This window comes from Cyanistes caeruleus, chromosome 12 (genome assembly GCF_971803275.1).
Source record: "Cyanistes caeruleus chromosome 12, bCyaCae1.hap1.1, whole genome shotgun sequence".
NCBI classification, from domain to species: domain Eukaryota; kingdom Metazoa; phylum Chordata; class Aves; order Passeriformes; family Paridae; genus Cyanistes; species Cyanistes caeruleus.
In genome coordinates this window covers 1,936,858-1,964,330 of record NC_141712.1, presented here as the reverse complement: position 1 = coordinate 1,964,330, position 27,473 = coordinate 1,936,858, and the positions used below count along the sequence as shown (strand labels likewise).

Genomic DNA, 27,473 nt, shown 5'->3' with positions numbered 1-27,473 from the left:
GCAGAGGAGCTGTGGACAGTTTCCATTTTAAACTAATTTTATTTCCAGGTACCATTAGTAGCTGATAAAACCTCGGACCTGCACTCCTCCTGACTTCCCAAAGTCATTGCCAGGTGGTCAGGCCATGGGTCTCACGGGCTTGAGCTGAGTTTTTGCAGCAGTGAATAAAGAAATAGCCACTTGATTTGTATCCTCCATCCACCTGGACATGTAGGCAGGCTGTGGTTTAAGGACTGTCCTTACTCCTCCTTGCAGAGTTGAGCTGCCCGAGTATGTCCTGGACATGGGCACTGTCCTGAAGGGTTTCACTGAGAGACGCACTCTGGAGATCACCAACCCTGGGCAGATCCCAGTGTCCTTCTGGGTCGATGCATCTGTCCTGCAGGACACAGGTAAGCAGTGCTGGAGACACTTCCTGTGGGCATGGAGGAGGTGTCTCACCCAGATTAGCTGAAGCCACTGAACTTGGGGAGGTTTTTCAGCTTTTTCTTCTCCCTGCCCCTGCTGGGAGCTTCAGAGGCAGAATCCTCCTGTCCAGCCATGCCCAGGGACCTGGCCTGCCTACAAGTGCCCTGACACTCCAGTGTGGGGCCAGATGGGCTCATCACCCTGGTCACCTCTCAGCATCTTCTGCCCTTGGCTCCCACGAGCATCAAGTTTCTTTGGGCACTCTGTGGCCTTGTTTTGTGAACCAGTGGTGTCTGCTGTGTTTTGGAAGTGCTTTGTTTGGAGTTCACACTGTCACAGCACTTGTATTCAGCCTTTCTTGAGGAAACAGCCTGTGAGATCCTCTGGTGGATCAAAAGAGGCTTCCAGAAGAGGCCTTGAGGCAAGGCTGCACTTGCATCACACAGTGGCTCGCTGTGTCGAGGGGCGTTCAGGTGCACTCTGAGTTTTTGTCCAGGTCACAGCACAGCCTGGGGTTTTTCCCAGACCTCTCACCAGGACAGCTGTAAGGCCTTAACGTGCTTCTGACACATTGCTTGTGTTTCCTGTGTATCTCAGCTGCTTTGTTTTCATCTGTTCAAGGTTTCAGCGTGGACCTGGGCCAGATGAAGAGTCTGCCCCACATGCAAACCCTGAGGTTTGATGTGTGCTTTGAAAGTGCCCAGCAACCACAGGGTGACGTGGATGTGCTGCTGCCCATACAGGTACCACAGCTCTTGGGGCAGGCAGCAGGCTGGGCACAGCAGCAGATGTCACCTGCACCCTCTGCTGAATTCTCTGTCCTTCTACAGGTAACAAAAGGCCCCACGTCTCACATCCGCCTCCGTGCCACTGTCTTGGAACTGTCGCTCGACCTCTCCCAGAACACACTGCAGTTCCCCAGTATCCTCGTTGGGCAGTGCCAGGTTGAGACAGTCCAGCTCTACAACGGGTTCCAAGTGCCCTGCAAATGGTTCATCACTGCCATCAAGCCTGTTATGAAGGTAAAGCACAGGCAGCACTGAACACACAACTTCTGGCTGGGTTTTCTTTGTGTCTCCTGCCCTTTCTGCTCCTGTGGCTGCCCGAGCACTTGGGTCTGTGGCGTGTTTGAAGAAGTTTCTGAGGGTCTAGATCAAGGCTGGTTTTCCTAGACCTGTTCCATTAGCTGCTGCTTTGCTTTTGTGCCATCTTCAGCCATTCCTCCTCCTCTGAGGACAGCAGTTCCCTCAGCCTGCCCTGTCTACAGGTTTTCCCTCCAGCTTTAGGCTTTGGGGCCACACTTGGTTTGGCTGTGGGTGCTGTCAGCGCTGTATCAGTGTCTCAGAGCACTACAGGAACTGAGGCTCTGTCCTCACAGGCTGAGGAGACCTCACCCCATTGGTTTCTGTGTCCAGAGCAATCAACTCAGATACATGACACCAGCCCAAGGTCAGAAGCAGCAGGCGCTGGAGGAAAGGCGCTGTCCCTTTGAAGTGACGCCCTCCAAAGGAACCCTTGATGCAGGAGCGTGGCAGAACTTGCAAATCCAGTTTGCACCCAAGGAGGAGGTGAGATTGGCAGCTGTCAGCCCAGGAGGCCTGTCAGGGCTATCTGGAAATGAGGGCCTGGTGCAGAGAGTGTGGGACGAGCTCTGCCTTCACAGGGGGCTTTCTGCAAGCGCCGTGCTCAGCGTGGCTCAGTTCAGCCCACAGAGCACTCCCGGGAGATGTGCTCTGAAATGCCCACAGGGAGCTTGCACAGAGAGCATCAGGGCTCTGTGGCTGCCTCTCGGCACAGGGGAGGGATGTGTCCAGCTCCCCTCAGCCTCCCCCTTGCCTGGCCCTGTTTGCAGCTGCGACACTCGGTGCAGAGCAGCTGCACACTCGCAGAGGATAATCCTGGAATGGCCGCTCTAGGCCCATCCTGCTGCACAACTGACTGGCAAAACAGCCACCAGACACCTTCCTGAGCATGGCAGGACAGTCACCTGTCGTGGTGTGCTGCCAGCAGTCAGTCCCTGGGGCTCTGGCCTGCCTGCACATTCCCACACAGCTGGGGATTCAACTGAAAAGGATGCAGCATTCCCAAAAGTACTTTGCCTGGGGCCGCTGGGTCTTGGAAACGGACAGTGTGTAGCAGTATGGACACAAGTGCTTCTGTGCCCACAGACAGTCCCAGGGACCTTTTAATTGCTCAAGAGATGTAAACATCTTGTGTCTGGCTTTGATCAGAGCCAAACACCAAGCAGAGAAGGTGACCCTTATTTCTGGCCAGCCAGAGCTCATTTGCCTCTCTCCTGGAGCTGGCGTTTGCCTGATGCAGCAGTGCCAGGACTGGGTGTGGACACTGTAACCCCAAGGGCCCTTCTCTTGAGCACTGCACTCCTGCATGCCTGAGTGAAAACGCCTGGCAGTCCACTGTCCATCCATCTGGTACCCAATACCCAGTGACAGTGCACACCAGGACTCATCCCAGTTAACTCACACCCAGACACAGGCGCTGTAGTCCCTTGCAGAAGTGAATATCTGGTTTCTGTTCACCTTGGAGGGACTGATAACACCCTGGCCTTGGGGCAAGCGCTGTATTTGGGGTCCTGGGGCTTCATGGATAAGTTTTCTGCACTTTTCTCTTTTCAGAGGTCTTACAAGTATAAGCTTCAGCTCAACATTCATGGGAGCAGCAATCACTTAAGTCTGCACCTCTCGGGGCAAGGTCTGGAGCCACGGTTGGAGTTCAGTCCCCCAGCACTAAAGATGGGATGGGGGCTGGTGGACAGCGATGGGGTGGAGGCCACAGTGGTGGTGAAGAACCCATGCAAATTCCCCATCGAGTTTTACTCCCTGGATTTTGATGAGCAGTACCTGGAGGAGGAGAAGGTGAGAAGGCAGGTCTGGTCCCCGTGTACATGCTGCCCAAGCTTCACAGCACTCCAATCTTCCCAGGCTTGTGTCAGGGAGATGGAGGCAATGCCCAGGGCAAAGCCAGCTCTGCTGATGTGCTGTGGGAGGATTTAAAGAGTTTGTGTTGTTGGGAGGAAGGGAGGAGACAGAAAATGGGTTTATTGCATCTGTGGGATGAAAGGTGAGAAAAGGAATCTTGCATATGGTTTCTCTTCCCTGCTGGCAGGCTGGGCATGACTTGGGCTGGGCATGTGCTCTGGCAGAAAACTCCACTGGTTCTCAGGGCTTTGCTGGCAGAGTGCAGTCCTGGCTAGTGTGGCTAGTGTGGCTGCAGGCAGTGAGCAGCTCATGGTCATTGTTTTCTTCAGATGAGTCACTTGGGAGGGGTTTCTCTCCCAGTCCTGCTTGTAGCTCTTGCCTCTGCTCTGGAGCCTGCTCACCCCACTGGGCATAACAAAATACTTGTACTTGATGGAAATCAAAAAGCCCATTGCCAAAAGCTCAGTGCCTTCAAAGAAGGAGTTGTGAGGATGAAGGTGACAGAAGTATAAACAGGATTTTCTCTCGTCTTTTAGATGCTGAGGCATCTGGGACTGCATCCCCAAGGGCCTCCCCTTCCCCCTGCTGCTGTCCTCTCCAGAGCTGACAGCCCAGAGGAGCGGCTGGGCTCTGCAGAGCATGTGAAGCCCTTCACCATTGTTACACCTGAAGACAATCTGGTGGGTACTGCAGTGGTGCTGGCACTGAAGGTGCCAGGGCAGGGACCAGGCTAGATGGGGGCATGAGGGACAGGTGGATGGAAAAGGATCATTGTGGAGAGGTAGTGAAGATGTGATGGGGCCCCACGTCTGCAGGTCTCCTTTCTGTCAGGGATGGGGCAAAAGAGACAGCTTTGCTGGAGACAGAGCAGTTCTGTAAGAGGGGAAAAATCACTTAAAACCACCAACTTCCTTTGAGGAGAGGATCCTGAGTTAGAAGGGGTGTCCTAGACAAAACAAACCCCAGTAAGGAAGACCAAGTTCCTGGGCAGGTGCACTTATTTATTCTCTCTTCCATTGGTGAACGAAGGCCCATTTTTCTTTCCAGGATGGCAATGTCTCAGGGCTCACCCCTCTCTCCCTTTTCTCTCTCCCTTTAGGCCAAGACCCCAGATGAGATGGGCAGTTCTGCTGAGGGCCAGCCAAAGAAGGGTAAAGCAGCCAGCAGAGACAAGTTTCCAAAGGGGAGCCAAATATCTACACAGAGAACAGAAAGTCCCTGGGAATCCTCCAGCACAAGGTCCAAATGTACACTGGAAAGTGCCTCAGTCCCCACAGAATTCCTCAGGTGAGCTGCACAGGAGGAGGTGATGCCTCTGCTTCTTGGTCCTCTTGCCAAACAAGGTCCATCGTCCCCAGCTGCACAGGGACCCTGTGCCAGGGCCTCCATGGGATGGCCAGTGCACCCTCCTTGTTTCATTTGCTCCTCAGCCATGTCTGAAGCCTCCTCTTTAATTGCCAGGCTGAAACGGTACCGCTGGATAGTGCCTGCCCTCGGTGAGGTGGAACTGAAGGTCCACTTCTCCACCAAAAAGCCAGGGGAGTTTGAGCAGACGCTGAGGTTTGAGCTGGTGGGGACAAAGCGGCAGTACGAGCTGCCCTGCAGTGGCACCGGCCTGTACCCCAGCATCAGCCAGAACCCACGGTAAGGCTGGCCCCTGGCAGCCTCCCACACTGCTGCCCCCGAGCTCACAGCCAGGGCTGCTCCTTGGGCATTCTGGCCTGGGCACATGGTGCTGCCTGACGTCACCCAGCATCTCTTTCTGTGCTGGGAGCTGGGAAGGCAGATGGTCCCTGAGCCACCAGGATGGGTTATGGCTTTCTGACTGCATTTCCTACCTGCAGCATCTCATAGCTCCTCCTTCCCTGCTTTCTCTGCCCAGGCTGGTGTTTCCACAGTGGAGGAGGACCATGAAGGAAGGTGAAATCATCTTCAAGGAATATGTTGAGAGCACCAAGCAATTCCACTTTGGACCGCTGCTGTGTGGGAAATCAAGAGAGTGGTATGTGCTCCCTGCTGGGTGTTGTACTTTCCTGGACACGCTTGGGGACATGGACACAATCCAGGGCAGTCCCTGGCAGAGTCCTGGCACACACCTGGGTTTGAAGGAGCACAGATGTGTGAACCTGAGCATACAAGAGGCAAATGAGCCTTGGGGGAGCCGCTCTGCCTGCCTGCTGGGTGCCTTGGCCAGAGCCCCAGGCTGCTGCCAGTCCAGAGGGGACTTGGGGCAACTTTTGTCTGCCTCCACATCTCAGCTTCACCCCTTAGGAAATGTATGGTGGTTTTTGAAGTGCTTTGAGCTCGGCAGTTAGCCTGAGTGAGCAATTATTCTGTAGGTGGTTTTGTAAAGCTATCATTGATCTGTAATTTTTAATAAGATTTTATGGTTGACCTGCCAGTGGGTGTCAGGGGGTATGTACAGCAGGAACTACATTTGCCTGTAATGACATTGCATCATCACTGCTGGATAAAGTCTGCCTGAAAACGTTGTCATTGAAGCCATTGTGCATTTCTACTTTTACTGTCACTTTTTAAAAAATAGTATTTAACATTAAGTTCTTGTCTCCATGGGAGCTCTGGAGGGCTAAATCTATTTTGACAACACAGTTTCAAAAACCAGACAATCTTTAGCCAGGTTTATGGGATGGTCTGGGATTTCTGTTTGCCTCTTTAACCCTTTCACTCCAAAGTCATTTCCACACCTGAGAGAAGGGTCACTTGTTATCTTTTTGCATTCATCTTGGGAAATGATGCTTTATATTTCTTTCTCAGATTTTGTGATAAGCCATGAAATCCAAAGCAGTTTCATGACTTTTTGGGAAGAGATCAGCTAAACTCTTTTTCCAAAAGCCTTTCTTTATACCCTGCAGGGAAGGCACCCCAAGAAAGAAGGGGAAAGAACCCATGGGCCTGGTGTACTGTTATTTTTCTAGGCACCTTTGAATTTACATTGTATTAAAAACACTTGAAGTGGCCTGAGCATCATCAGGCTTCTGGGGTGGAGGCCCCAAGTACAGGGGAAGGCATCAAAGTCAGGCAAGGATGAGCACATGCCCACGCCCCTGGCTGGGATCCACTTCCCTCACTTGTTTGTTAGAGCAGGGTCCTCCAGCACCGCTTCCTCGGCTGCACACGGTGCTTTCCTCGATGCGTGGCAAAGGCAACAGTCTCCTCTGCAGCCTTTTCCCCTTTTGTGGACAGGTACAAGGCCCAGAACTGTCCTGCCAACTCGGAGAATATAACCATCCTCAACAACTCCCCCATGGACGTAGAGGTCCAGTTCTTCTTTGAGGATGATGAAAAAGCAGAGACGTTCCTTCTGGACCCTCCCAGCATGACCCTGAAACCAAAGAAGAAGCAGGTAGGAGAGGGGCAGGTAGAGCAGGCACCGTAGAAGTGCCCAGGAGCTGCTGCTCCTGCTCACACACAGAGCTCTTTCTATTTCTTTCCGTGGGGCCGGGTCCAGGAGCTGACCATTTGGGCATACCCCACTTCCCCTGGCTTCCTGGAAGACAAACTCATCTGCTGCATTGACAAGAACCCAGAGCCAGTGGTCTTCAGCGTGTGCTGCCACGGGGTGCACGTGAAGCTGGAGGTCAGCCCCCTGGAGCTGTCCTTTGACAAGCTGCTTCTGCACAGGTCAGTCATCCCACAAGCACTCCAAGACTTGTGACAAAGACAAAACATTTGACTCTGCTTTCCAGGGCTCGGATGGAGCTGCTCCAGGTTGCATTCAGTGGCGAGGCTGGTGTGACCAGCCAGCAGCTGATGCCAAGTGCCTCCTGTCTCTGCAGGACTGACAGCAGGACCTTGGTCCTGAAAAACAACACCCTACTGCCCATGGCCTGGCAGCTCAGTGGGCTGGATGACCTTGCTGAGGACTTCTCACTGTCACAAGATAACGGCACCATTGATCCCCGCTCAGAGTTTGAAGTGACAGTGAATTTCAAGGCCCAGCAGATTGGCACCATTGAGAAGACCCTTCGACTAGAGGTGAGAGGGACTGTGCCCTGCCTGGCACAGTGAGCAGCCACGTGCTCTTAGGGACAGAGTCAGGAAGAGCTGCCCCTGACAGACACAAGGGTGCTGTGACCCCAACTTGTGCCTCTACACAGCGTTTGCCAGAACGTGCAGTGCATCCACATCCCCCAGATAAGCAGACACTGCACCCTGAGCCTGTAGCACAAGCACCTTGGCCCTGTGAATGGTTGAAGGTTGTTGTTTGGTTGTACAGACTGCAGCGTGATCTCTGCATTTCTCCTGGAGCTTGTCCAAACCTCTGGCATCGTGCAACAAACTCTGCCCCTGGCATTTTGTTCCCCATGGTTTAGGGGCTGCATTTCAGAGAGGGTGCTAGGTGATTGCAAAGGGTTGTCAATGCCACCTGCTCTGAGACACCCTACACTTCCTGTGGTTGTTCTTACATCCCTGTGCCTCTCAAGGAAGCTTTAGCAGCAGCATTCCCTGCTGTAGGAATGCAGAGTTGGGCTGATGGGGTTTTTTACTGCAGCAGAATCCCACTGGGACAGCCCATGAGATGAACGGGTTAGGAAAGCTTGGGTGTCCACCAACACTTGTGAAGCTGGGGAGGCCATAGGGGAAGCAGCCAGCAGAGACAAGGACTTAGAGGCTGTCTAGCAAAAGAATAATCTGAACAGTGTTTGTTTCTTGCTTCCTCAGGTTTCAGATACAGAAAACATCCTGGGGATTGTTCAGGTTGAAAACATCAAACTGTCTGCAGAGGTGTATGATGTTCTCCTGAGCATGGTCCTGCCTGAAGGTCAGTGGATGTCTCCCAAACACAGCAGTCCAGGTGCACTGCCTGACCTTGGGTGGTGGGTGACCAAAGCACTTGGGATGGGATGGGATGCAAGGATGGCATGGATACATAAAGCACATACCCTGCAAGCTGCATGGAATAAAGCACTGTCAGGGCACTGGCAGCCTTAAGTCTCTCCCCTCTGAACTTTGAAGTGTGCAGCTTCACGTGCAGGTTGGATTTGGGGGCTTTGAAACACCAGTGACGTGAACAGGCAGTTGGCAATTCCCACAGGCTCAGCACAGCATGTAAAGTGATGGGATTTGTGCTTGGAAGCGAGGAAATGGAAGCCGAGCTCCTTAGCTACTAAGCCTGCAGATATTTTGAGTAAGAAGAGAAAGGGCAGACAAGTAGCTGGAAAACCCTTCCAAGAAGAGAAACTTGCTGAAAAGGGTTTTGTGCTGGGACCTCCATGTAGCTTGGGACCTGGTGTATTCTGCAGCAGCTCACAAATACCATGTCTGATCTCGCTCTGCGCGTTGTCTGCAGATGAAACCTTGGATTTTGGAACCATCCATGTCCTGGATAATGTGAAGACCGTCCTGACTCTAAAGAACAAAGGGTTGTACAACATCGAGTACAGGTGAGTCCAGCTGCCTGGTGGTGAGCATTTCCCTGGGTTCCCAGGCCTGCAGTCTCCCTCTGTCAATGGTTAGAACCTGTTTCCATGCTGGCTACCTCACAATAAACACAAAACCTGGGCTCCCTCAGCTATTTCACCAGAGATTCCAGCCACAAACTAGCAGTTCTCCACAGTTCAGCAGGGAACCCAAAGGAGAGCCCCAAGAATTTCAGGCACTGAAATGCTGAGATTCATTGCCTTTCTTTGATGGTCAACTCCTTTCTCCTTCTGAGACTCTGTAAAAGAGTGAATGAAAAATTTCAGTGTCAAGGCTTCTTGCAATAACCTCATGACTGTCTGTGCTCTCTGTCAGCATCCAGGATTCCCTGAGCAGAGCTGCACTCTCCCTTTTCTTCTTTTTCTGGTCCTATGCAAAGTCCTGGCTGTGCTGGCAGCACCTCTACTTGTAACTGCAGAGATCTCCATTCCTTCCCTTTCTCCCCAGATTGATGCTGAAGGGTGCAGGTCCCAGGATGCGAGACTTGGCATCCCACTTCACTGTCAAGCCTCAGTCGGGCAAGCTGATCGCCTCCCAGCCTGGTGTGAATATTGAGATATTCTTCCACCCCACAAGGGAAATGCTCCTCAAGAACAGCCCCATCCTGTACTGCCAGGTGAGCTGCCTGGGCCAGGCTGTTACCACACGGTGTTTTGGGAGCATAAACAGGACAGGTGTCTAATGGAAGGAGGGCTTTAACTGGAGAATCCTCTCTCCTACGTACACAAACAAAGTCTTCAAAACCATTTGGGAGGCTTCCTAAGGGAGCTGAGAATCTGACTCTGGAGGAGGTGCTTTAACAGGGATGGGTGAACTGATGGAGGCCTGGGGTGGAGGCTGGGGACTGGGGTAGAGGCTGGCTGGCCTCTTTGCTTTGTTTACCACCCCTTCCTGTGGACACAGGTGATAGATGCCATCGCAGGGGAAGGAGGCCAGACTGTCGCCAACATCCCAGTGAGGGTGTCGGCCAGAGCTGCGTACAGCAAGTTCAGTATTGAGCCCGCCTCACCCATCAATTTCGGTGCCATGATGAAGGGCAGCAAGAAGACCCAGACTGTCGTGCTGGAGAACACAGGCACGATCAGCTTCAAATTCCACATCCAGCCAGCAACTGAGGATGCATCTTCACTGGAAAGCAAAAGGTACGAGAAGCCCTGCACCACCCTTCCTGCCTGAGGAGGCACCAGCCCACGGCTGAGATGTGGCAGGCAGCCAGACCTGGGCTATGGCCCATTTGCAGCCCTGCCTTGGGGAGAGGGAGCAAAACACGCCTCAGTGTCCCCATGTGTAGTAGGAAGCTGGTGCTCGAGCTGCTCTGTCCAGCAATGGGTGCTGCAGGCTGCTCTCTGGGAACCATCTGGAGCAGGAAGGCTTTCCTCTGTGAGGAGGAAGGCCAGCTTTGGCCTCAGAGAAAGGCAGGGGAGCTCAGCATGACAGATACCTCTGCTTTCTCCTCTCAGTTCAAAGCAAGGGGAATCTGTTCCATCAGCTAGGAAGTGCTCAGCGGGAAGGAAATCAAGCTTGACACAGGTGGGTGACTCCTGCTCCCCAACAATACTGCTGCTGCAGGGGATGTGAGAAGATGCTGCTGTGCCCAGGCTGGGGGCTCATCTCCATTGGGTGGGACGTGGTCTGCAGGATGGAGTCCAGGATCTGCTCAGTCCCATTGACAGTCCTGTACTCTGGCTCTGACCTGCAGTTGTGGGCTCAGCAGAGGGGAGCAGGTCCTGTGTGTGATAGCTGCTGGCCAGCATGTGTCTGTGAACACCACAGAAGCAAAAACATCCCCCCTGAACTCCCGGTCCACAGAGCTCAGACAACATTTTTTTTTCTTCCTTTTCTTCATCTCATTCCCCTACCTCTCTCCCATCATTTCTCACAGCTGTTTCTGCTCTCCTGTTACCTCTGGAGGCTGAGGATCACAGCTACCACCTTCATTCTTTACACTCAATCTCCTTTCTCTCTGCCACTTGAGACAGGCTTGCAGCTCCTCTTGGCTTGTTGGGCTCAACCTGGAGCTGCCTTTGGGCCATGGAGTCATCTTTCCCTGCCCTGGGACTGGCTGCTTGGGCCCAGCTGGAGGCCAAGGCAGGACATACTCTTTGCTGGGGTGCTCAAGGCACAGCTATTACCCTTCAGCCTCTCCTGGAACTTCTTCTGCAGGGTCAGCTCAATGTGGGCATGTTCACGGTGTCCCCTTGCTCCGGCTCCATCGCTCCGTGGGGCCAGCAGCAGATCACGGTGGAGTGCCTGGCAGGGCAGGAGGGGACTTGTGAGGAGCAGCTGTACATTGACATCGTGGGCAGAGACCCCAGGGACAATCCCCTCGGCATTCCCTTTACCCTGACTGCCGAGTCCTGCCTGCCAGGTACGTGCTCTCCACAGGTTCCCTTGGCCAGACCTGCTGCTGATCAGCACCTCAACTTGCTGCTTGGATAGGGAGGCATGCTAGCCCTGGTGTCCCCCCTTGAAATCCTCAGAGTTTCCAGCCCTCTTAAGTCCACTGGTGGATTCATCCCTCCCCAGCTGAGAGGGATGCATGGAAGGATAAAAGGAAAGCAATGCTCTTTAAGACTCAGGTTGACTGAGCTCCATCCTCATAGCCAGCTCCCCCACCCAAAGCTGGGTTTAGCAGTTACCTGGGCAGAAGGAGCTTACCAAGCCTTCTCAGAGGCCAGCAAGGCCCAGATGAATTCATCATGGAGGCTTCTTCATGCTCATCCCTCTGGTCTGTCCACAGCATTTGCTGAGGATGCGATGTTAATCTTCGAAGAATACCCGATCTGCAGCAGCACTGACCTCAGCCACAAGCTGCTCTCTGTGCACGGTGTGGGCCTGTTTGTGAGAGATGAAAACAACTTCATCTTCAACAAGATTCTGGTTGGGCAAGAGGCTGAAGCCCACTTCAACATCTACAACACAAGTGCTCTGCCGTGTGACGTGGTCCTCTCCATCAGCCCCCTGCCAGGACAGGTAAGAACAGGAGGCCAAGGAGATGGTTGCCCTCTAAGGGCCGTGTGAAAGCTGTTTTGTTCTCCAGATTGCTTTCTGTGGCCCACACTAGCTCAGTGTAGGTCAAACTTCAGGGCAGAGCAGCAGAGCCAGGGAACAGTTGTGTTGAATTCTCATGTCTTGGGCAAGGTTTTGGCTCACACCTCTGGGTCTTTGGTGGGAGAAGTGAATCCTTCTGAACCTCTCTTGGAAGCACACTCAGAGAGGGGCTGTTATCAACTGACATGCCAGGGCTCAAAGCAGAGCATCTCCTCAGGCTCCCTGGCTTTTCCTCTCTCTGAAGGCCAGTTGTAGGTTATTTGCAGGGTTTTCCATGCAGTGACCACCTCCCACATAGGGCAGGGCAGCTGCCAGCACTCAGAACACACAATGCTTTAGCACAAGGTCAGCATTCCCTGCTTGAACAACTCATCCTTAAAACAACAGCCCCTGAGTTCACAGCCCATAAACACACCTCTAGGAGGGCTGTGAAAATGGGAAGAGCTGTCACAATGCAAGATTTTTGCCTGGCTGGCTGCTGTTCATAGAAAAGAGAAGCCAGGAGAAAACTGCTTCTTGTAGAAAAGTCTCCATAGCATGACAAGAAAAAAACTCTTCTTCTTACAAGGACTGATCAAAGACTATTGTAGAGTTGATACTGCTTTACCATCCCAGGTTTTGTCTCCCAGTGGTCAAAAGTGGGAAAAGAAAAAGTTGGGTAGGGGGAGAAAAAGTGTTCTGGAGGTTTTATTCTGATGTTTCTTATTCCTGTAGTCCTGTTGATAAAATTTCTTTATTCCTTTTAAGTTTTAAACCTGTTTTACCCTTCTCCTAATCCATAGCTCACAACAAAAAATGCGTAAGTGCCCTGGTGATTTTAGCCAGTGCTAAACCCCACCACATTATTTAGTGCATTGACTGAGAAACTCCAATTAGCAAATCTAAACCACTACAGACATTCTGTTTTCAGTAATGCCTTTATGAATGAAACTGTGTCGTGCTGGAAGGTGTTTTCTCCTAACACTGCTCTCTGGCTTCCCCCAAGGAAAAAGGCCCTGTCACCGTTTTCAAGTTGCATCCAGTCCAGATGTCCATTCCCGGCTCATCCCACGCTGTTGCTACAGTGACCTTCACCCCTCCAGACGAGCAGAACTACGACTGCACTTTTAAGGCTTCCCTTGTCATCCCCAAATGGTAATTGACCCTGAGAAATATTGGGGGAGGCCTCTCTGACAGCTGCCTCTCCACTGGGAAGGCACAGACCTCTTGTTAGCTCTAATGCTCTCAGCAGCCTTAGGCAGAGTACTTGGCATGAGATGATCTGGGAGGCAGTCACTGTTGGATAGAGCAGAAAAATGAGGCAGATTTGTCATACAGGTTTAGCCTGTATGAGCAAATAGGAAGAGAGGGAAATATTAGGTAGCCAACTGGAAGTTACTGAGATGTGCTACAGCTGAGCTGGGCATTTCCAAGGACAGAAGCTTAGATGGATCAGTTTCTGTGGCAGCAAGTCAGCAGTCACAATTTCCTCTTGGTTTCTGTGACATTAAGTGATCCTCTGTGATTCCCTGCATTCATGAAGCTATTTCATGTGAGTGATGGGAGCTGGTATGAAAGAGGAGCCCTGTTCCTCTGCACTGGGACCTGTGTACAGGGGCTTTGACCTGCCCTTCCTCAAGCCTTTAGTGGCTGAATTGGAGCCAGAGAAGTCTAATTGCTAATAAGCAATTGCTTTTCTATTGTTCTTGGAAATGATCTTGGTGGATGGTGACAATGATTTCTTTTTGCCTTCTTGCTTTTGTACTGCTTTCATGCTGTGCTTTTTTTGCTTGTTGCCTATGTCTCATCTCACTGCAGCCAGGGGATTTGCCATATCTCATCTGGTGCCTCATTATGTATCTGCTGTACTGCATGACTCAATTAAGTGAAATTACTTTTAACTGTTACTGTGGAAGGCTCTGGCTCTTTGGACAGGTTCCTCTTGTGAATGGCCCTGAGGGGATTGGGAAGAGGCTGGTGGGGGGCTGTGTTGTGGGCTACAGGAGCACCAGGCAGGGAAAACAGTGTGGACTGCCCCTGCTGCTTGGCTTGCCCAGTGAGAAATGGGTTAGTGCCAGCTGGAATTGTTTGTGTGCCTCTCCTGCAGCTCTGTGAAAATCAAGCCCCAAATCCTGAGCTTCACCATCAGTGGGAGGGGGCACGAGCCGCAGGTGACAGTCGTGTGCCCGAGAGCTCGCAGCAAGAGAGGAAATGCCGTGCTGCGCTTCCAGAGGCTCCAGCTGGGGGATTTAGAGTTGCTCCCCCTGGTCGTCCGTAACAACGGCATCGTACCTGTCAAGGTGAGGACCTGCTCAAGGAATGGGCTGGTTTGGGAATAAGTGCTTGTGGCACAGGGGGAGGGTCCCAAAAACCATGGCAGACCTGGCAAGAGGTGTCACAAATTCTTTTTAAGCAAGGGACTGGCATCTGTTCTCCAAGAAGGGAGTTCTTGAAAATTTTCCATCCAGTCTTTCTTCTTTAAGTTGAACACAAGGAAGGTGGTGGAGTATTTCCCCCCATCTTTCAGGTTTGTTCTCAAGGAATGTGTGATTTTCCAGTTCCATTAGGTTGTATTCCCCAGTTTACTATATTTTAAGCAAACTTAGTTGTGGTTTAATTATATTCTGCTTATTGCTTTCTGTCCTGTTTGGTTCCGTGTTGGTTCAATCCAAATGGCTCTAAAGAGCCCTTTTTCCCAGCTGGTTTGACTTAACTTTTGTGCTCAGTGCTGTTTGCAGTGGGAGAGGTGCTGGGTTCCTATGCAGGACCAGCAGCACTGTGGTGTCAGTCCCTGTGCCATCCTGTACTCACACCAGTATCATTGTGCTCTGTGTTCCCTTTTCTCAGTTTATGTTACACCTGGAGGATGAGCATGGAGCATTCTTCTTGAAAGCCAGGCGCTCCACACTGGAGAGATTCCACACTGAAGATGTGGGAGAGGACTCTGTTGAAAATGGTAAATTCGTTAACCATGAAGTGCGATGGTGCACAGAGGGAAAACGTGTGCCCTGCTCTTGGCTTCTCTGAGCTGCAGCCAGATGTTGGACACACTTTCTTTCCTTGGGCTCTCTGTCCCCCGAGCTTTTCATGGGGACCTTTTGCAGGGTTTCCTCCTAGCAAGGAGTAGGAAGTTCTTGTGTTCTTCTAGACGTGGTGGGCTGGGTTCTGGGGGACTCTCACTGCCTCAGTGCAGCCTCTGAGGTATTTGCAGCATGTGGCAAGGTCCCAGCCTGAACGGACACAGCCCTTGAGCACACAGGCAGCCAGCAGAAGCCCAAAGTGCTCTTTGGCTCAGCTTTCCATGTGGCTGGAGCTGTCTGGAAGCGATGGAATGAGGGCTGGGCATCAACCTGAGGTTAAGCTGCTTAAGTGGTGATGTGTCTGGAGATGGCAGTCTTGTGAACATAAGAAGAGGGTCGGGAACCACTGCGGGTAGAACAACCTGTGCTCAGAAGGCAGCTGGTTTCAACCTTCTGTTCCTCATATATGGAAATATTTCCTCTGTACAACTGTATCACTTAATTCTGATTTCCATTGCTGTGCAGAGAGCAAGCCCCCAGGGAAGCCTCTCCTGCTTCTGCATCGTGGGCAATCGGCAGAGTTTGATGTCATTTTCAATCCCACCCTGGCTCAACGTGTGGAAGGGAAGATCCGCGTTTTAGTGGGGGACACCTACTCTGACAAGACCCTGATAGAGCTGGTGGGTGAAGGCCACAAGGATGAATTCAGCCTCGACTGTCTAGAGGAAGACCCACAGTTGAGGAATGATAAGAGCAGTTTGAACAAAGACATCATTGATGGTAAGAGAGGAGAGGCTGCCAAGGTGGAACAAGGAAGAAGAAAATATCTGATCATGTGTGTCCTCTCTCTAGGCAGGCCTGGGCTGTCACCCCTGGACATGGAGGCCTGTGGGTGTGGCAGCCATGCATGCAGAGCAGTGTGTGCTGTGCTGCATGGCGCTGGCTCAGGGGTGTGCCAGGGTGTTTCCCTGAAAGTGGTGGGATGGGGAACTGCCTGGGGAGCTCCCTGCCAGAGGGAGGAAGGCTTGGAGCAAGGAAGCATTGAACATACAGGAGTCTGTGCATGTGAGGGGGGTGGGGTGGAACTCCCTGCATGCTGAGATCCCTTGCTTTCCTCCTTAACAGCTGTCAGACTGAACCACATCCAGTTTGGGGACTGTCCTGTTGGGAAGCCCTGCCACAGGATCTTCACCATCACCAACCACACCCGCATGACGTTCATGCGCTTCGAGTGGGAGGCAGACGTCCCATTCCAGTTCTCCCCCAGGGTGAGTGGGGGCTGCTCTGCCTTTCCCCATTGCTCAAGCCCTGCCCTGGCGTTCCTGGGAGCTGGCAGGGAGACCTCACATGTCAGTGCTAGCCCATTCCAGTGCCACACAGGAGATGCACTCCCTGGCTTGGCTGGGCCAAGGCTGCCAGCCTTGCAGAAAAGGCTTCGCGTTATGGGAGGTGGTACCTTCTCTTCATACTTTTGTCTATCAAACTTCACAGAAATCCACACTGAGGTGCAGGTTCCTGGCACAGCTGCTCACCACATCAGTCCCCTTTGCTATATCAGTCCTGCCCTTGGCAGTGCTTCCAGTTTGGTCTTGATTCCCTGATTCTCCCTAGGTGGGACATCTCCACCCTGGCTGCACCAAGGCCATCACAGTGACCTTGAAATCAGATGTCCCAGCCACCTTCAGGAGGCACCTTGTGAAATGTAAGGTGACCAAGATCAAATTTGAGCTGCCACTATGGAATGTTCCAGACTGGGATGACGAAATGTGCACTGTCATGTGGAAGGACATCACCGGGAACCAGGAGCCAGCAGCCCAATGGCCTGAAAAAGAGAAGGTAAGAAGCAAAATGGCAAACAAAGCCACCACAGCTTTTCCAAAAAGAGCCACCATAACACCATCACTGCTGGCTGAGCAGCTCCTGCTTCCTCTGGACACTGGACAGCCCTGAGGTTCACCAGCAGGGCATTCTAGGGGAGAGGTGGATGCACATGACCCTCACACAAGAGGGGAAGCCTTTAGACAAGAGACCATTAGCCACACGCTATCAGTCTGGGCCACAAGCACAGTGCTGCAGCCCATGTTGAATGGGAGACAATGTTTTATGATTATCTCATTTTATGGTGTTTGAAATCTCTCCATATGATTTGGTGCCTTTTCACCAACAAGGAGTTAAGTCTGCTGCACTCTGTCTCTTCTTTAGAAGTGGAGACAAATACACTTCTACTGCACCTGCTGGTGAACGCCAAGGTTTGTCTCCATGGATACCAGAGATTTTGGTTGTGGTCTCTGTATTGGGAGGGTTATCTCATCATGGAGTAGCCCAGGCACTGTGTGACCGTATGGAGGAGTCTGAAGAAGGATCATCTCTGGAGACTCTTGCTTTTATTGTCATTATTGCCAAACACACTCAGCTTGGGTGAAGGCTCTTTCCAAGTTTCTGGACCATTTTAAGGCCTCTAAACCATCCTCTTTTCTATCAGAACATCTGCAGTTGGACACTTTCCTAGTGAGATCTTTCACATCCCAAAATGCCCATCCCCAGCTGCCAGCAGTGTGGCTGTTGCTCCACAGGTGACATCTGGAAAGCACTTTCTCCTAAGACAAGAAGAAAAAGGTGCTTCCTAGAAGTCTGTAGTCATGGGGTTCTCCACCCACAGAGCTCCAGCAGGGGAACTTAACCCTAATTTTGAGACCTGCTGGATTTCTAGGGGACCAGGGAAAAAGTCAGTCCCTCTCCAAGGTTGAAGTACAGGGATTGGAACGCCGCTGTAGTCTCCATGGGTACATTAACAGCTGTGCTAGGACTGCTTTGATCAGTGGGCAGAAACAACTACTGCAGCACAACAGTCCCCATTCTGTCATCTTTCCAGGGAAGTAAAAGTGAATGGTCCTTTCTAGTCCCTCTATGAGGCTGATGTTGGAGGCCCAAAGATTCCCTTCTCAGCCTGACTTTCTGGGCTCTGCTCAGCGATTCTTTTCTCCTCTTTTGCAGACAGTGGAGACAGTCCCGGAACCGGCTCACACTGTGCTGAAGAAGAGCGGCCAGGAGGCCGAGCTGTGCCTCAGTGCCTTGGTTGCCTACGCCCAGTTCAAACTGGACACAGTCGTGGTTCAGCTCAAGGACACCTTGCCCTTCCAGACAAGGACAGCCACGTGAGTGCTGAGGCCAGGCAGGGCCCTGCCAGCGGGAGCTGCCTTTGTGGAACTTTGTGCTGGCCGTGGCTGGGGAGACAAAACTCACAACTCGAGCTCCAGGTGCTCAGGAGACAAAACAGCCTCATTTATTATTCAGAGCTCACTGAAATACCCAATGCAAATCTCCTGGGCTAGACAGCCATTGGCTGAGATCTCTCTCCTGCCCAACTTCCTGGCCAGTGCTGTGCTCACTTCTCAGCTTGGATGGGGCTGGCCAAGGGTCCCCTGTAACTTATCTGGGAACACGTTCAGGCATGAACTAGGCCAGCTGAATTGGATTTGTGTTATGGCCACATTCACTGTGTCCAGTCCAGACCAGCTGTACTGTGACAATGCTGTGACACCTTTGCCCAGGGCTGACCCAGTGCCTGCTTCCCAGAACTCCACCCCAGCCAAAACCAGCACAGGCTTGTTCACATGCATGCCAAGCCAAGCAGGAGAGGGTGGTCAGGAGAGGCTCAATGCTGCCATTTTCTGCTGAGAACAGCCACGGGTTTGCTTTCACTGCGTGTCACCTGTTCTCATCTGCTCAAGAATAAGTTTGCAGTCAAAGCAAGACCTAAAGAAAGTCCAAAGTAAGCCCCTTAGCTTCAATGTCCTGGGCACCATGTTGGCCCTTTCCTCTTCAACTTCCAGACTTTGAAATACTTTTCTGGGCCACCCAGGAAGGACAGCAGTCTGAGCATGGCAGGGTTGCCTGGGGAAGAAGATGCTCCTCAGCAGAAAGTGGTAGCAGGAGTCCCTCAGACAATGTTACTGTACTATTTGCTTTCTATTTATTGGACTTTTTTTTTAATTCCTCCTTCTTGCTTTTCAGTTTCAGGATGCACAACACAGGGAAGGTGGCCCTGGAATACTTCTGGGAGGAAGCTGCTCCTGCAGATAGTGAAGCAGTGAGGATGCCATATTCACCCTCTCCGATGGGTAAGGGCATTTCACTTGGTAGCTGAGGGCCTGGGGAGAAGACCCTGCCCCTTCACCCCAAAACTTGAATTCCTTTTTCCTCCTTGTCCACACGTTCACTTTCATCAGCATCTTCCCAGCTGCAGCTGGAGAGTTTTCTCCTTGCCCCCTCTGCCTTTCAGCCCCTTTTGTTCTTGCTCTGCCACTTCAGCTCTGCAAAGGAGCTGAGCCAGGCTCTGGGGAGAGCCACGTGCTGGGTCAGGACTGGGTGGGGGGACATCAGGTCATTGCTTTGAGAAGTCTGAGACTGGGGAGAGCAATGGTGTAACGAGTGAGCTGCCCTGCAGCCACTGTCTGTGTGCAGTTCCCCACTCCAGGGCAGCTGCAAAGTCACTGTCTAAAACCAGCTCCTGCTTTGGCACAGGAGTGTGTGCTGCAGCAGAGACCCTGCTCCCAGAAGCTCTGTTCCCTGCTGGGAACTTGGCCAGAGATGCTCCAAGTGCATCCCAGCTCTCTTCCACCTATGTGCTGCTGCAGGAGGCAGCGTTGCTGGCAACACAGATTTTGTCTTTGAATGGTGTCCTCTTCCTCTCTGCAGGTGGGCTCATCTCTGCTCCTGTTGTAAGGCAGCGCAGAAAGCTGGTGCTTCTTTTCCGGGGGGAGCAGGACCATCCTTTTGAGACGCATCCTTCTGAGCTGCGGCGCCTACAGTGGCTTGCCGAGGAGCAGCAAGATTCCGAGCAGGAACAGCTGCAGGATTCCGAGCAGGAACAGCAAGATTCTGACCAGGAGCAGCTTTCTGAGGAAGAGCAGCTGGATGCCAAGCAGAAGCAGCGTTCCAAGAAGCGGTGCCGCTCCAAGGAATGGAATCTCTCCCCGCAGCGTGCCACTTCCTCCCTGGAAGTCCTCCCAGATGTCACCCATGACCAGTCACTGTTCTCCATCAACCCCAACTTCGGCACCATCGCTCCTGGCCAGAAGAAGACCTTTCATGTGCTCTTCTCCCCAAAGGATGTGGGGAACTTTGAGACCACCATGCTGTGCAGGTGGGAAACATGGACACACTTGCCAACTCACACTTCTGATGGCTATCACTGAATCACAGGGTGGGACAGGGTGGAAGGGACCACAGGAGGTCATCTGGTCCCACTTCCCTACTCAAGCGGGGTCATCCCAGAGCACATGGCACAGAGCAGTGTCCAGAGGGCTCTGCAATAATTCCAGTGAGGGACACTCCACACCCTCTCTGGGCAGCCTGTCACCCGCAAAGGGAAGAAGTTCTTCCTCAGGTTCAGGTGCAATTTCCTGTTCAGGTTCTGCCCGTTGCCTCTTGTGCTATTGCTGGGCATCACCAAGCACAGCCTGGTTCATCCCCTAACACCCTCCCTTCAGTCCCTCTGACCGGGATGGGGAGGTGGGCCTGGAGACAAGCAGCCCCAGAGAGGCAGCAGCTCCCACAGGAGCGCAGAGAGATCATCTGGCCTTGGTAGGGAGACACTGGCAAAAGACACTGTATGAAACATTAAGCTCCTGGAGGGTTGCAAGATCTTGAATGAGAGACCCAGGGACCAGCCAGGCCCTAGCTCTGCTTCTGGCACAGAGCTGCTCACTGCTTGCACAGAGGGAGGATGCAATGCTGTGTGCTCTGCAAGGAGGCAGAAAAGCGTCTGGCTGGAAATGTTTGTCTGGCTAATACCAGTCCCTTTCTCCCCAGCATTCCTAACCTGGAGCAGACTCACAGGACGGTGCAGGTGGTTCTGAAAGGCAGAGCCCGGCAGTGGAAGCGTTTTGAAAAACCGAAATGCTCTGCCTTACTGCAGACAGAGGAAGGCCAGGGACACAAGAAGCAGCTGCACTGGCAACCAACACCACAGTGACAGCATTTGTGTCAGCTGGAGCATCCAGCAGGAGCCAGCAACATCTTGTTTCCTACTGCTGATGGTCTCCCACCCTTTACCTGAGACCTCTGCAGCTGCCCTTCCCAGCTCCAGCCATCATCATCTTTTAATTAATTTTGTTAATTAAATAATTGTTTGTTAATTTGTCAAATACCTTAAGTTTCAGTTAACTGTAAATAAACATTTGCTAATAAGTTGTTAACTGTTAACCATGGTGCCAGAGATCTTTCCTTAAACCCCACTACCCCAGTTCAAACCCCCAAGTTAGTACATTCTGAGGTTCCCCCCAGTTGTCTCCAGTTACTCTGTTCACCCTCTCCTCCCTGGTGTACCCAGAATGGCTCCTGGAGAGCACAAGATGGTGGGGACCGCATGGCCAGGCCCTTCCCTTTTACTTCTCCTCCCCAAAATCCTTTCCTTCTTCCTACCTCCAACCCCTTCTTCCCTGATGCTCCTCCCCCTGTTATCTCTCCTCCTCCAGTTGTCCCTCCCCTTTCTGTCCCCTCGGACCCCTCCTTCTCCACTTGGGCTCCTCCTCCTGAAAAGGTCCCCACCCCTTCCTTTCACAATGGCCCCTCCTCTGAGCCCTCCTCTTTCCCCTGCAGCACCGCCAACCCTCTTCTGACTTTCAGTTCCCACGCCCCTCCTTCTGGTTCCCACACCCCGTGAGCCACAAGTGCCGAGCCCAGGAACCGGAACCCAGAACAGGAGACCCTTCCTCTTGCCACTCCAATTATGTTCAATTATGTGGGAGTGTGCTTCAGGAATGGGAGCCATTCTCATTTCAAAACAAAAGAGAACTCTGCAAAGCCCAGAAAGAGTTTGGAAAGGGAAGCAAATATTTTAAGGGCCTTTTAAAGGCCACCCTCTCCTCCAATCTCTCGGTCCCGTATGACCTCCATGATTTATTTTCGTGCCTCCTTACCCCATCAGAATATCTTGCATGGGAGGGGGCATGGAAGAGGTCATTACAGGCCGAATGTCCTGAGCTATTGCAAAGTTCCGACAGCGCCCTTGATGCCATTGGGAATAAAATAACAACCGAGCACTTGAGCGGCGATGGGGAATGGGCACAGGCGAAGGACCAGGCCCGGGTTTTGCCAAGGCCGGTCCTTGAAAAGATCAAAACAGCTGCAGAGAAAGCGTTCCTCACGTTACCATCCAGAGAACCCCAAGCGAGTTCCACAATCATTCTGCACCAGCATTTTTGAGAAGAGTTGGCCGTCACACTGGGAATTGAAACCATGGCAGGCACCATACAGGGCATGGGGGGAGCTTGTTCTTGTTATCTTTTCTATTTTTAAGAGATGTTGTTAAGAGATACGGAAATTCTGTGCACTGACAGAGCTCTTGTAAGAACTGTAAATTAGTACAACGCCTTTGGGTTTAAATTCAAGCCAGAAGCACCCCTGCTCCCAGAGCAGCAACCCTTCTGTCACTGCTCTTGGACTGCAGCTTCACAAACAGGTGAAACAGACAGACCTCAGCTTAGAAGACCTAAAAGCTAACTTTGTTTTCCTTGAGCAGATTCAGGAGCTACCTGTATTATATATATAAATACTTAACAAGAAAAGAGCAAGAGTGTCAAAAAGGCAAAAGAGCTTGTAGAAAGTAACTTTGATCAAAAATACAGTGGGTTAATAGAGCAGTCTGAAGATGACATTCACAATTTTCCTGGTGATATTGTGCACTGTACTGTAACAGTGGGTAACAATTAGACATAGCCAGTAGGATAACTGGATATTCAATCATTGAATTCTCATTCTTCTGAACACTTCAGCTGTGCTGTAAACTTCAGAGACATTTTTTCAGCAGCTTTCAACAAGTTACTCTGGATTCATCATTCCTGAGACCTAATTGAGTCAAAATGCCAAGTGGGATTATTCTTTCTCAAAGCCTGGAGCCACACAGAGTGAACAAGTACATAAATCATCATGTGCATCCCCATACACCTAACAGTCCAGCCACTAACCAGAGTTTACAAAGGAAAATTCATCATGCACAGTCATTTTTTCACTTTTGCTACAAATTATGTAAAAGAATAAGCTACAAATAGTATCTGAAACCTGTTTAAACTCAGGGATAGTGATGCGGTGCCACAGTCCCAGGCCAGCTCACCACCACCAAGGCACCCTGACAAGTGTGGGGAACAGCTCCTGAATTTCACAGCAGGAGCTGAACCTTCGAGCCGCTGCCCTACAGCACGTTAGAGCTGTCAGCACAAGGAAGAGGGAAAGGACGAGGAGAAGGCTCTCTGAACGGCACCCAGGAACAAGCACGTGCTCTGAACGGGTCACGGACAAAGCCACAAGCACTCTGTGCTGGGGATTAAATAGAAAGAGTGGCTACAACCTGTCAACCAATGAGGAGCCAACAGGGCAGGAGCATCAGGCGGGATTAACAGCACAGGGACCAATAAGGATAAGGGGGAGGAGAGAACAGGTCACACGGGCCAATGGGACCTCGAGGATTGGGGGATTGACAAGGGGGTGGGGCAATCAGGGATTGGCCCAACTGGGCATTGACAGGGAAGGGTCTGGAAGAAGGGGCAGTGACAGGCAGGGAAGGTTTGGGGTAAGGGGCTTGGGTCACAGTGATAGGCAGCGTAGGGGAGGATACAACTTAGGGGCAATCCAACTTTGGGGGAACACAGGAATATAGGAACAAACCATTAACTGTACAACCAGAAATTAAGAAACTATTAAAATGAACACATGCCGCAACAGGATGGCATTGCAATACCCTAAAAAATTCCAAGGGTACCTAGTGCTGCTGCAGTAATACAAGAGAACTGTAACTATGTGTTACTAGTTGTTATCCATATTAGATAAAATTGGCTTAACTCAGCTTTATAAAGCAGGAAGCAAGTCATGGAGAGTTGAAATGATATAGCTGGGACAGTGCAGCCATTCTGTTTTTTGCGAGAGATGCTCTTAAGCCGTGGTGGTAGTAACGTGCTCATCTCCTGTAATTTTGCTCCTTGTGATCTACTTATCCACCTCTCAAGTTTTTTGATCTTTTTTCTTTTTCTTCACTTCTTCAGCTGACTGCCAAAAGGAAACACACAACTTCAATGTTACTACCAAAATAATATATCTATTTTTCAAAGTAAGAAATACTTAGAGCTTTCAGAAAACACAACAGAAGTGTTGGAATGTATAAACAGTAGAAGATATTGAACAGTATTTTCACACTGTACATGTACATCAGCCAAACAAACGGATAGTAGGGCTTGAGGAACAAGGATATAAATGAAGCTTCATTGAAAGGGCTTATTTTGGTTTCTATATGCGGTTACCACCATGATATAAATAATTCACAATCCATTTAAATTTTCTTAAGTTGTATTATTTCATGATCAGCTATGATTTATTTAATTTCTGTTGTACCCTTCACTGAATGATCTGAGCACAATCTCCAAACAAGGCAAATGGTAGAGTAGCAAAGGGCTAACAGGATAAGTCATATTGGCATTTACTTCTGATGACTCACCTCTGAAAGAAAAAGGCAGTAGCTGTTTTTGGCAGAGAAGTTGCATTTACAAATTGGCTTATGGATGCTAAATCTAAACCACAGTGCCTGTAAAAATTACAGGCCGCCTAGCTCCTCGGGCTGCCTGAGAAAATAGCCTGGGAAAAATATGAGAAGGAATTGAAACAATTCCCAGGGACACTAAACAGCCTTGCAGGTGTTGTTTTGCAGTTTTGTTTTCTCTTGCAGGAGAAGGCCAGGGGGGTGATGGGCCCCCCCTGACCAATGATGGTGATGTAGCACTTTGTTAACCAATAGGAGTTTCTTTTCTGTACCTTCCACGTACCAGTCTATAAAACAGGCCTGAAGTAATAAACCAAAGAATTCTCGTGTTGTGACTCCCTTGAGAGTCCAGTGTCGTTCTTCCTCGCCGTTCCCAATCGGAGCGACATCTGGTGACCGCCGACGTGTGGTGCAGCCGACCCTCCGAGGTCTGGTAACCGACGTGACTTCTGCTAATCCCCTGAGGGTAAGCAGCGAGCGGGAAAAAGCCAGCCCTTCCCCCTAGAGGGGTAAGTGGAATTCTCCCGGGCTTTCCTAGAGGAAGCTGGTTCTGGAAACCAACGGGATAGTGGAGCCTGCCTGTGAGTGGGTTTGGAACGGCTCATCTTGGCAAAGCAGAGCTCAAAATCCCCGGGTCTGAGCCGACAGCGTGTGCGTAATTGCATTCGCGGATCCGCCAAGATAAAGTCCTCATAATGGGGAACTGTACTTCAGCTGATGAACAGCTTGCCTACCTTGCATGGCAGGAAGCCCTGCCCCGCATGGGACTCAGTGTTTCTGAAGATGCCATGCGTGCTTTATTTCAGTGGGTGAAAGAGCAAGGTTTTGTTGTGACTATGGACAATGCCTTTGATCTCGAGACTTGGTCGTCGATAGGGGACTATTTATGGTCGGAATTGACTAACGGAGATACCAGCGTGGGTGGCCTGGCGGCCACCTGGGGAGCGCTTTTTAAGGCGCTGGAACGGAGCCAGTCTGAGAACATTGAGGCCGGGATGGAAGACTTAGATACCAGGAGTGCCTCTTTTGTGCGAGATGAGACACTGGGGGATGACACCGTAGATGAGTGGCGTAGCGCTTCCTCGGAGCGGCCTGGGTCCCCGGAGGACTTGGGCCGCAGGTGGAGGCAGGCTGCGCGCCAGAAATTCCCCCCCCCAGGACCGATGCAGCAAGCACCGCCGCCAGCGGCGACGGGGGGTGCTTCCACCCCCCCGCTGCCTTCCACGGGGCCGGCGCTGCCCCTCCCCCGCACTCACCGCGGCTGCTCTGCCACCGTACCTGCTGTAGCTTCTGAGCGGCAATCTACATGGCCTGAGGTGACCGGCCCGCCCGTCTCTTCTGGTGCTCGGGACGACCCAGCAGACACTCTGCCCTGTGACCATCTCGGGCCGTCCCCACCCCATCCAGTAGCCGCGTGTCCGCAGCGGCGGGCACAATTTTGGGATATGGTGAGACAGCTTTTGTGTAAACAACTAGCAAGAGACAATGCTAATGAAGATTGTAGGAAGATCATAGAGGCTCTTCCGGGAGACCCTTTGATACCAGAGATGGTCCAAGCCTGTGCCAAAGTGGGCTCTGTGGGGCACAAAATGTCTGCTCTGGCAGCCGCTCTGGCGTCAAAACAACCAGGACGCCAGGGTGGTTCCAAGAAGGGAAAGGATGCTCAAGGCAAGGCTCGGCAGGGGCAGCAGAATAACAAAGGAAAAGGAAAGTTTTTGTGTGCTAGATGTCACAAACCAGGTCATTTTGCTGATCAATGTAGATCTAGATATCATGTCAATGGTCAGCTTTTGGGGGATTCGGGAAACGTGTACAAGAGCGCACGGGGGACCTGCGCTCTGACACAAGTGAGTTCCCAGGGCACAGCCCCCCCACAGGCCTACTCAGCCAGCTTAGAGGCAGCACCCAGGGGGCAGCTGGAGTGGATGTATACACCGCAACAACAGTGACATTAGATTCTACTTATGTGCATAAGGTTCCCCTGGCTGCTTTTGGTCCTCTGGGTCAAGGTTTGAGTGCACTGCTTGTGGGAAGATCTAGTGCAACACTGCAGGGGATTTTTGTACACCCAGGGGTCATTGATGCTGACTTTATGGGACAAATCTGTGCCTTGGTTTCTACTCCTTCCCCCCCGTTACCATCCCTGAAAAAACTCGCATTGCTCAACTTGTGCCTTTTAAGTCCTGTGTTCCTAGGACTGCTGATCGGGCTCACGGGGATGGTGGCTTTGGATCTACCGGACTGCCCCAAGTCCTTTGGTCTGCCTGTATATCTATTCAGCGACCTCAAATGACATGCACCCTGAGTCTGCCGACTGCCAGCCCGCCGCAAATTCAGCTTCGGGGTCTCATCGACACCGGGCGGATGTGACGATCGTCTCCTTCTCTGCGTGGCCTCCGTCCTGGCCCCTGACTCCTATGGGATCGGCCATTGAGGGATTGGGAGGTACCACGCAGATATTTGTGAGCCAGCGGCCCGTGCTGATCAAAAACCCAGAAGGGCAAACAGCTACGGTCCGGCCTTATGTCACTGCAGCTCCATTGAACCTCTGGGGGCGGGATGTCTTGGCAGCATGGGGGGTGCGGATTGGGACACATTTTTGATAGGGGCCACTGTGGCGAAGGGCACACAACCTTCCACGCTGCCCTTATGGTGGCTGGTGACTAAACCCATCTGGGAAAACCAGTGGCCCCTGGCTAAAGAGAAATTGGTTGCCCTTCGTGAATTGGTCCAAGAACAGTTATGCCAGGGACACATTGAGCCTTCCACTAGTCCCTGGAACAGTCCCGTTTTTGTGATTAGGAAAAAATCTGGGAAGTGGAGATTGTTGCAGGATCTCCGCAAGATCAATGCAGTCATGGAAAGCAGGGGGGCACTGCAGCCTGGCATGCCATCACCTACCATGCTTCCCATGGGGTGGAAAATCCTGATCCTTGATTTAAAAGTTGTTTTTTTACTATCCCATTGCATTCTGAGGACAAATGCAAGTTTGCTTTCACAGTACCTATGATCAACAACGCTGAACCCGTGCAGAGGTATCAATGGAAAGTTTTGCCACAGGGCTGCAAGAACAGCCCGACTATTTGTCAGTGGTATGTAGCT

General features: G+C 51.7%; 1 protein-coding gene across 3 annotated transcripts in view; it reads left to right on the top strand.

Moving 5' to 3' along the window:
* The window catches only part of LOC111944691 (axonemal central pair apparatus protein HYDIN-like), a 56,965-nt gene extending 35,919 nt beyond the window's left edge, over positions 1 to 21,046 (top strand). For all 3 annotated transcript variants that reach the window (XM_086847689.1, XM_086847691.1, XM_086847690.1), the window contains 29 exons: positions 256 to 392; positions 1,030 to 1,151; positions 1,239 to 1,430; positions 1,824 to 1,976; positions 3,045 to 3,284; positions 3,884 to 4,027; positions 4,447 to 4,634; positions 4,809 to 4,991; positions 5,230 to 5,349; positions 6,552 to 6,711; positions 6,817 to 6,989; positions 7,145 to 7,343; positions 8,031 to 8,130; positions 8,659 to 8,752; positions 9,237 to 9,405; positions 9,693 to 9,931; positions 10,250 to 10,319; positions 10,953 to 11,157; positions 11,530 to 11,762; positions 12,826 to 12,974; positions 13,927 to 14,119; positions 14,667 to 14,775; positions 15,365 to 15,619; positions 15,965 to 16,107; positions 16,451 to 16,675; positions 17,834 to 17,994; positions 18,854 to 18,960; positions 19,538 to 19,985; positions 20,654 to 21,046. In XM_086847689.1, the coding sequence (XP_086703815.1) occupies positions 256 to 392; positions 1,030 to 1,151; positions 1,239 to 1,430; positions 1,824 to 1,976; positions 3,045 to 3,284; positions 3,884 to 4,027; positions 4,447 to 4,634; positions 4,809 to 4,991; positions 5,230 to 5,349; positions 6,552 to 6,711; positions 6,817 to 6,989; positions 7,145 to 7,343; positions 8,031 to 8,130; positions 8,659 to 8,752; positions 9,237 to 9,405; positions 9,693 to 9,931; positions 10,250 to 10,319; positions 10,953 to 11,157; positions 11,530 to 11,762; positions 12,826 to 12,974; positions 13,927 to 14,119; positions 14,667 to 14,775; positions 15,365 to 15,619; positions 15,965 to 16,107; positions 16,451 to 16,675; positions 17,834 to 17,994; positions 18,854 to 18,960; positions 19,538 to 19,985; positions 20,654 to 20,816 (5,074 nt within the window). In that variant the 3' untranslated portion in view covers positions 20,817 to 21,046. The remainder of the gene's footprint in view (positions 1 to 255; positions 393 to 1,029; positions 1,152 to 1,238; positions 1,431 to 1,823; positions 1,977 to 3,044; positions 3,285 to 3,883; positions 4,028 to 4,446; positions 4,635 to 4,808; positions 4,992 to 5,229; positions 5,350 to 6,551; positions 6,712 to 6,816; positions 6,990 to 7,144; positions 7,344 to 8,030; positions 8,131 to 8,658; positions 8,753 to 9,236; positions 9,406 to 9,692; positions 9,932 to 10,249; positions 10,320 to 10,952; positions 11,158 to 11,529; positions 11,763 to 12,825; positions 12,975 to 13,926; positions 14,120 to 14,666; positions 14,776 to 15,364; positions 15,620 to 15,964; positions 16,108 to 16,450; positions 16,676 to 17,833; positions 17,995 to 18,853; positions 18,961 to 19,537; positions 19,986 to 20,653) is intronic.
* Positions 21,047 to 27,473: the final 6,427 nt, after the last annotated feature.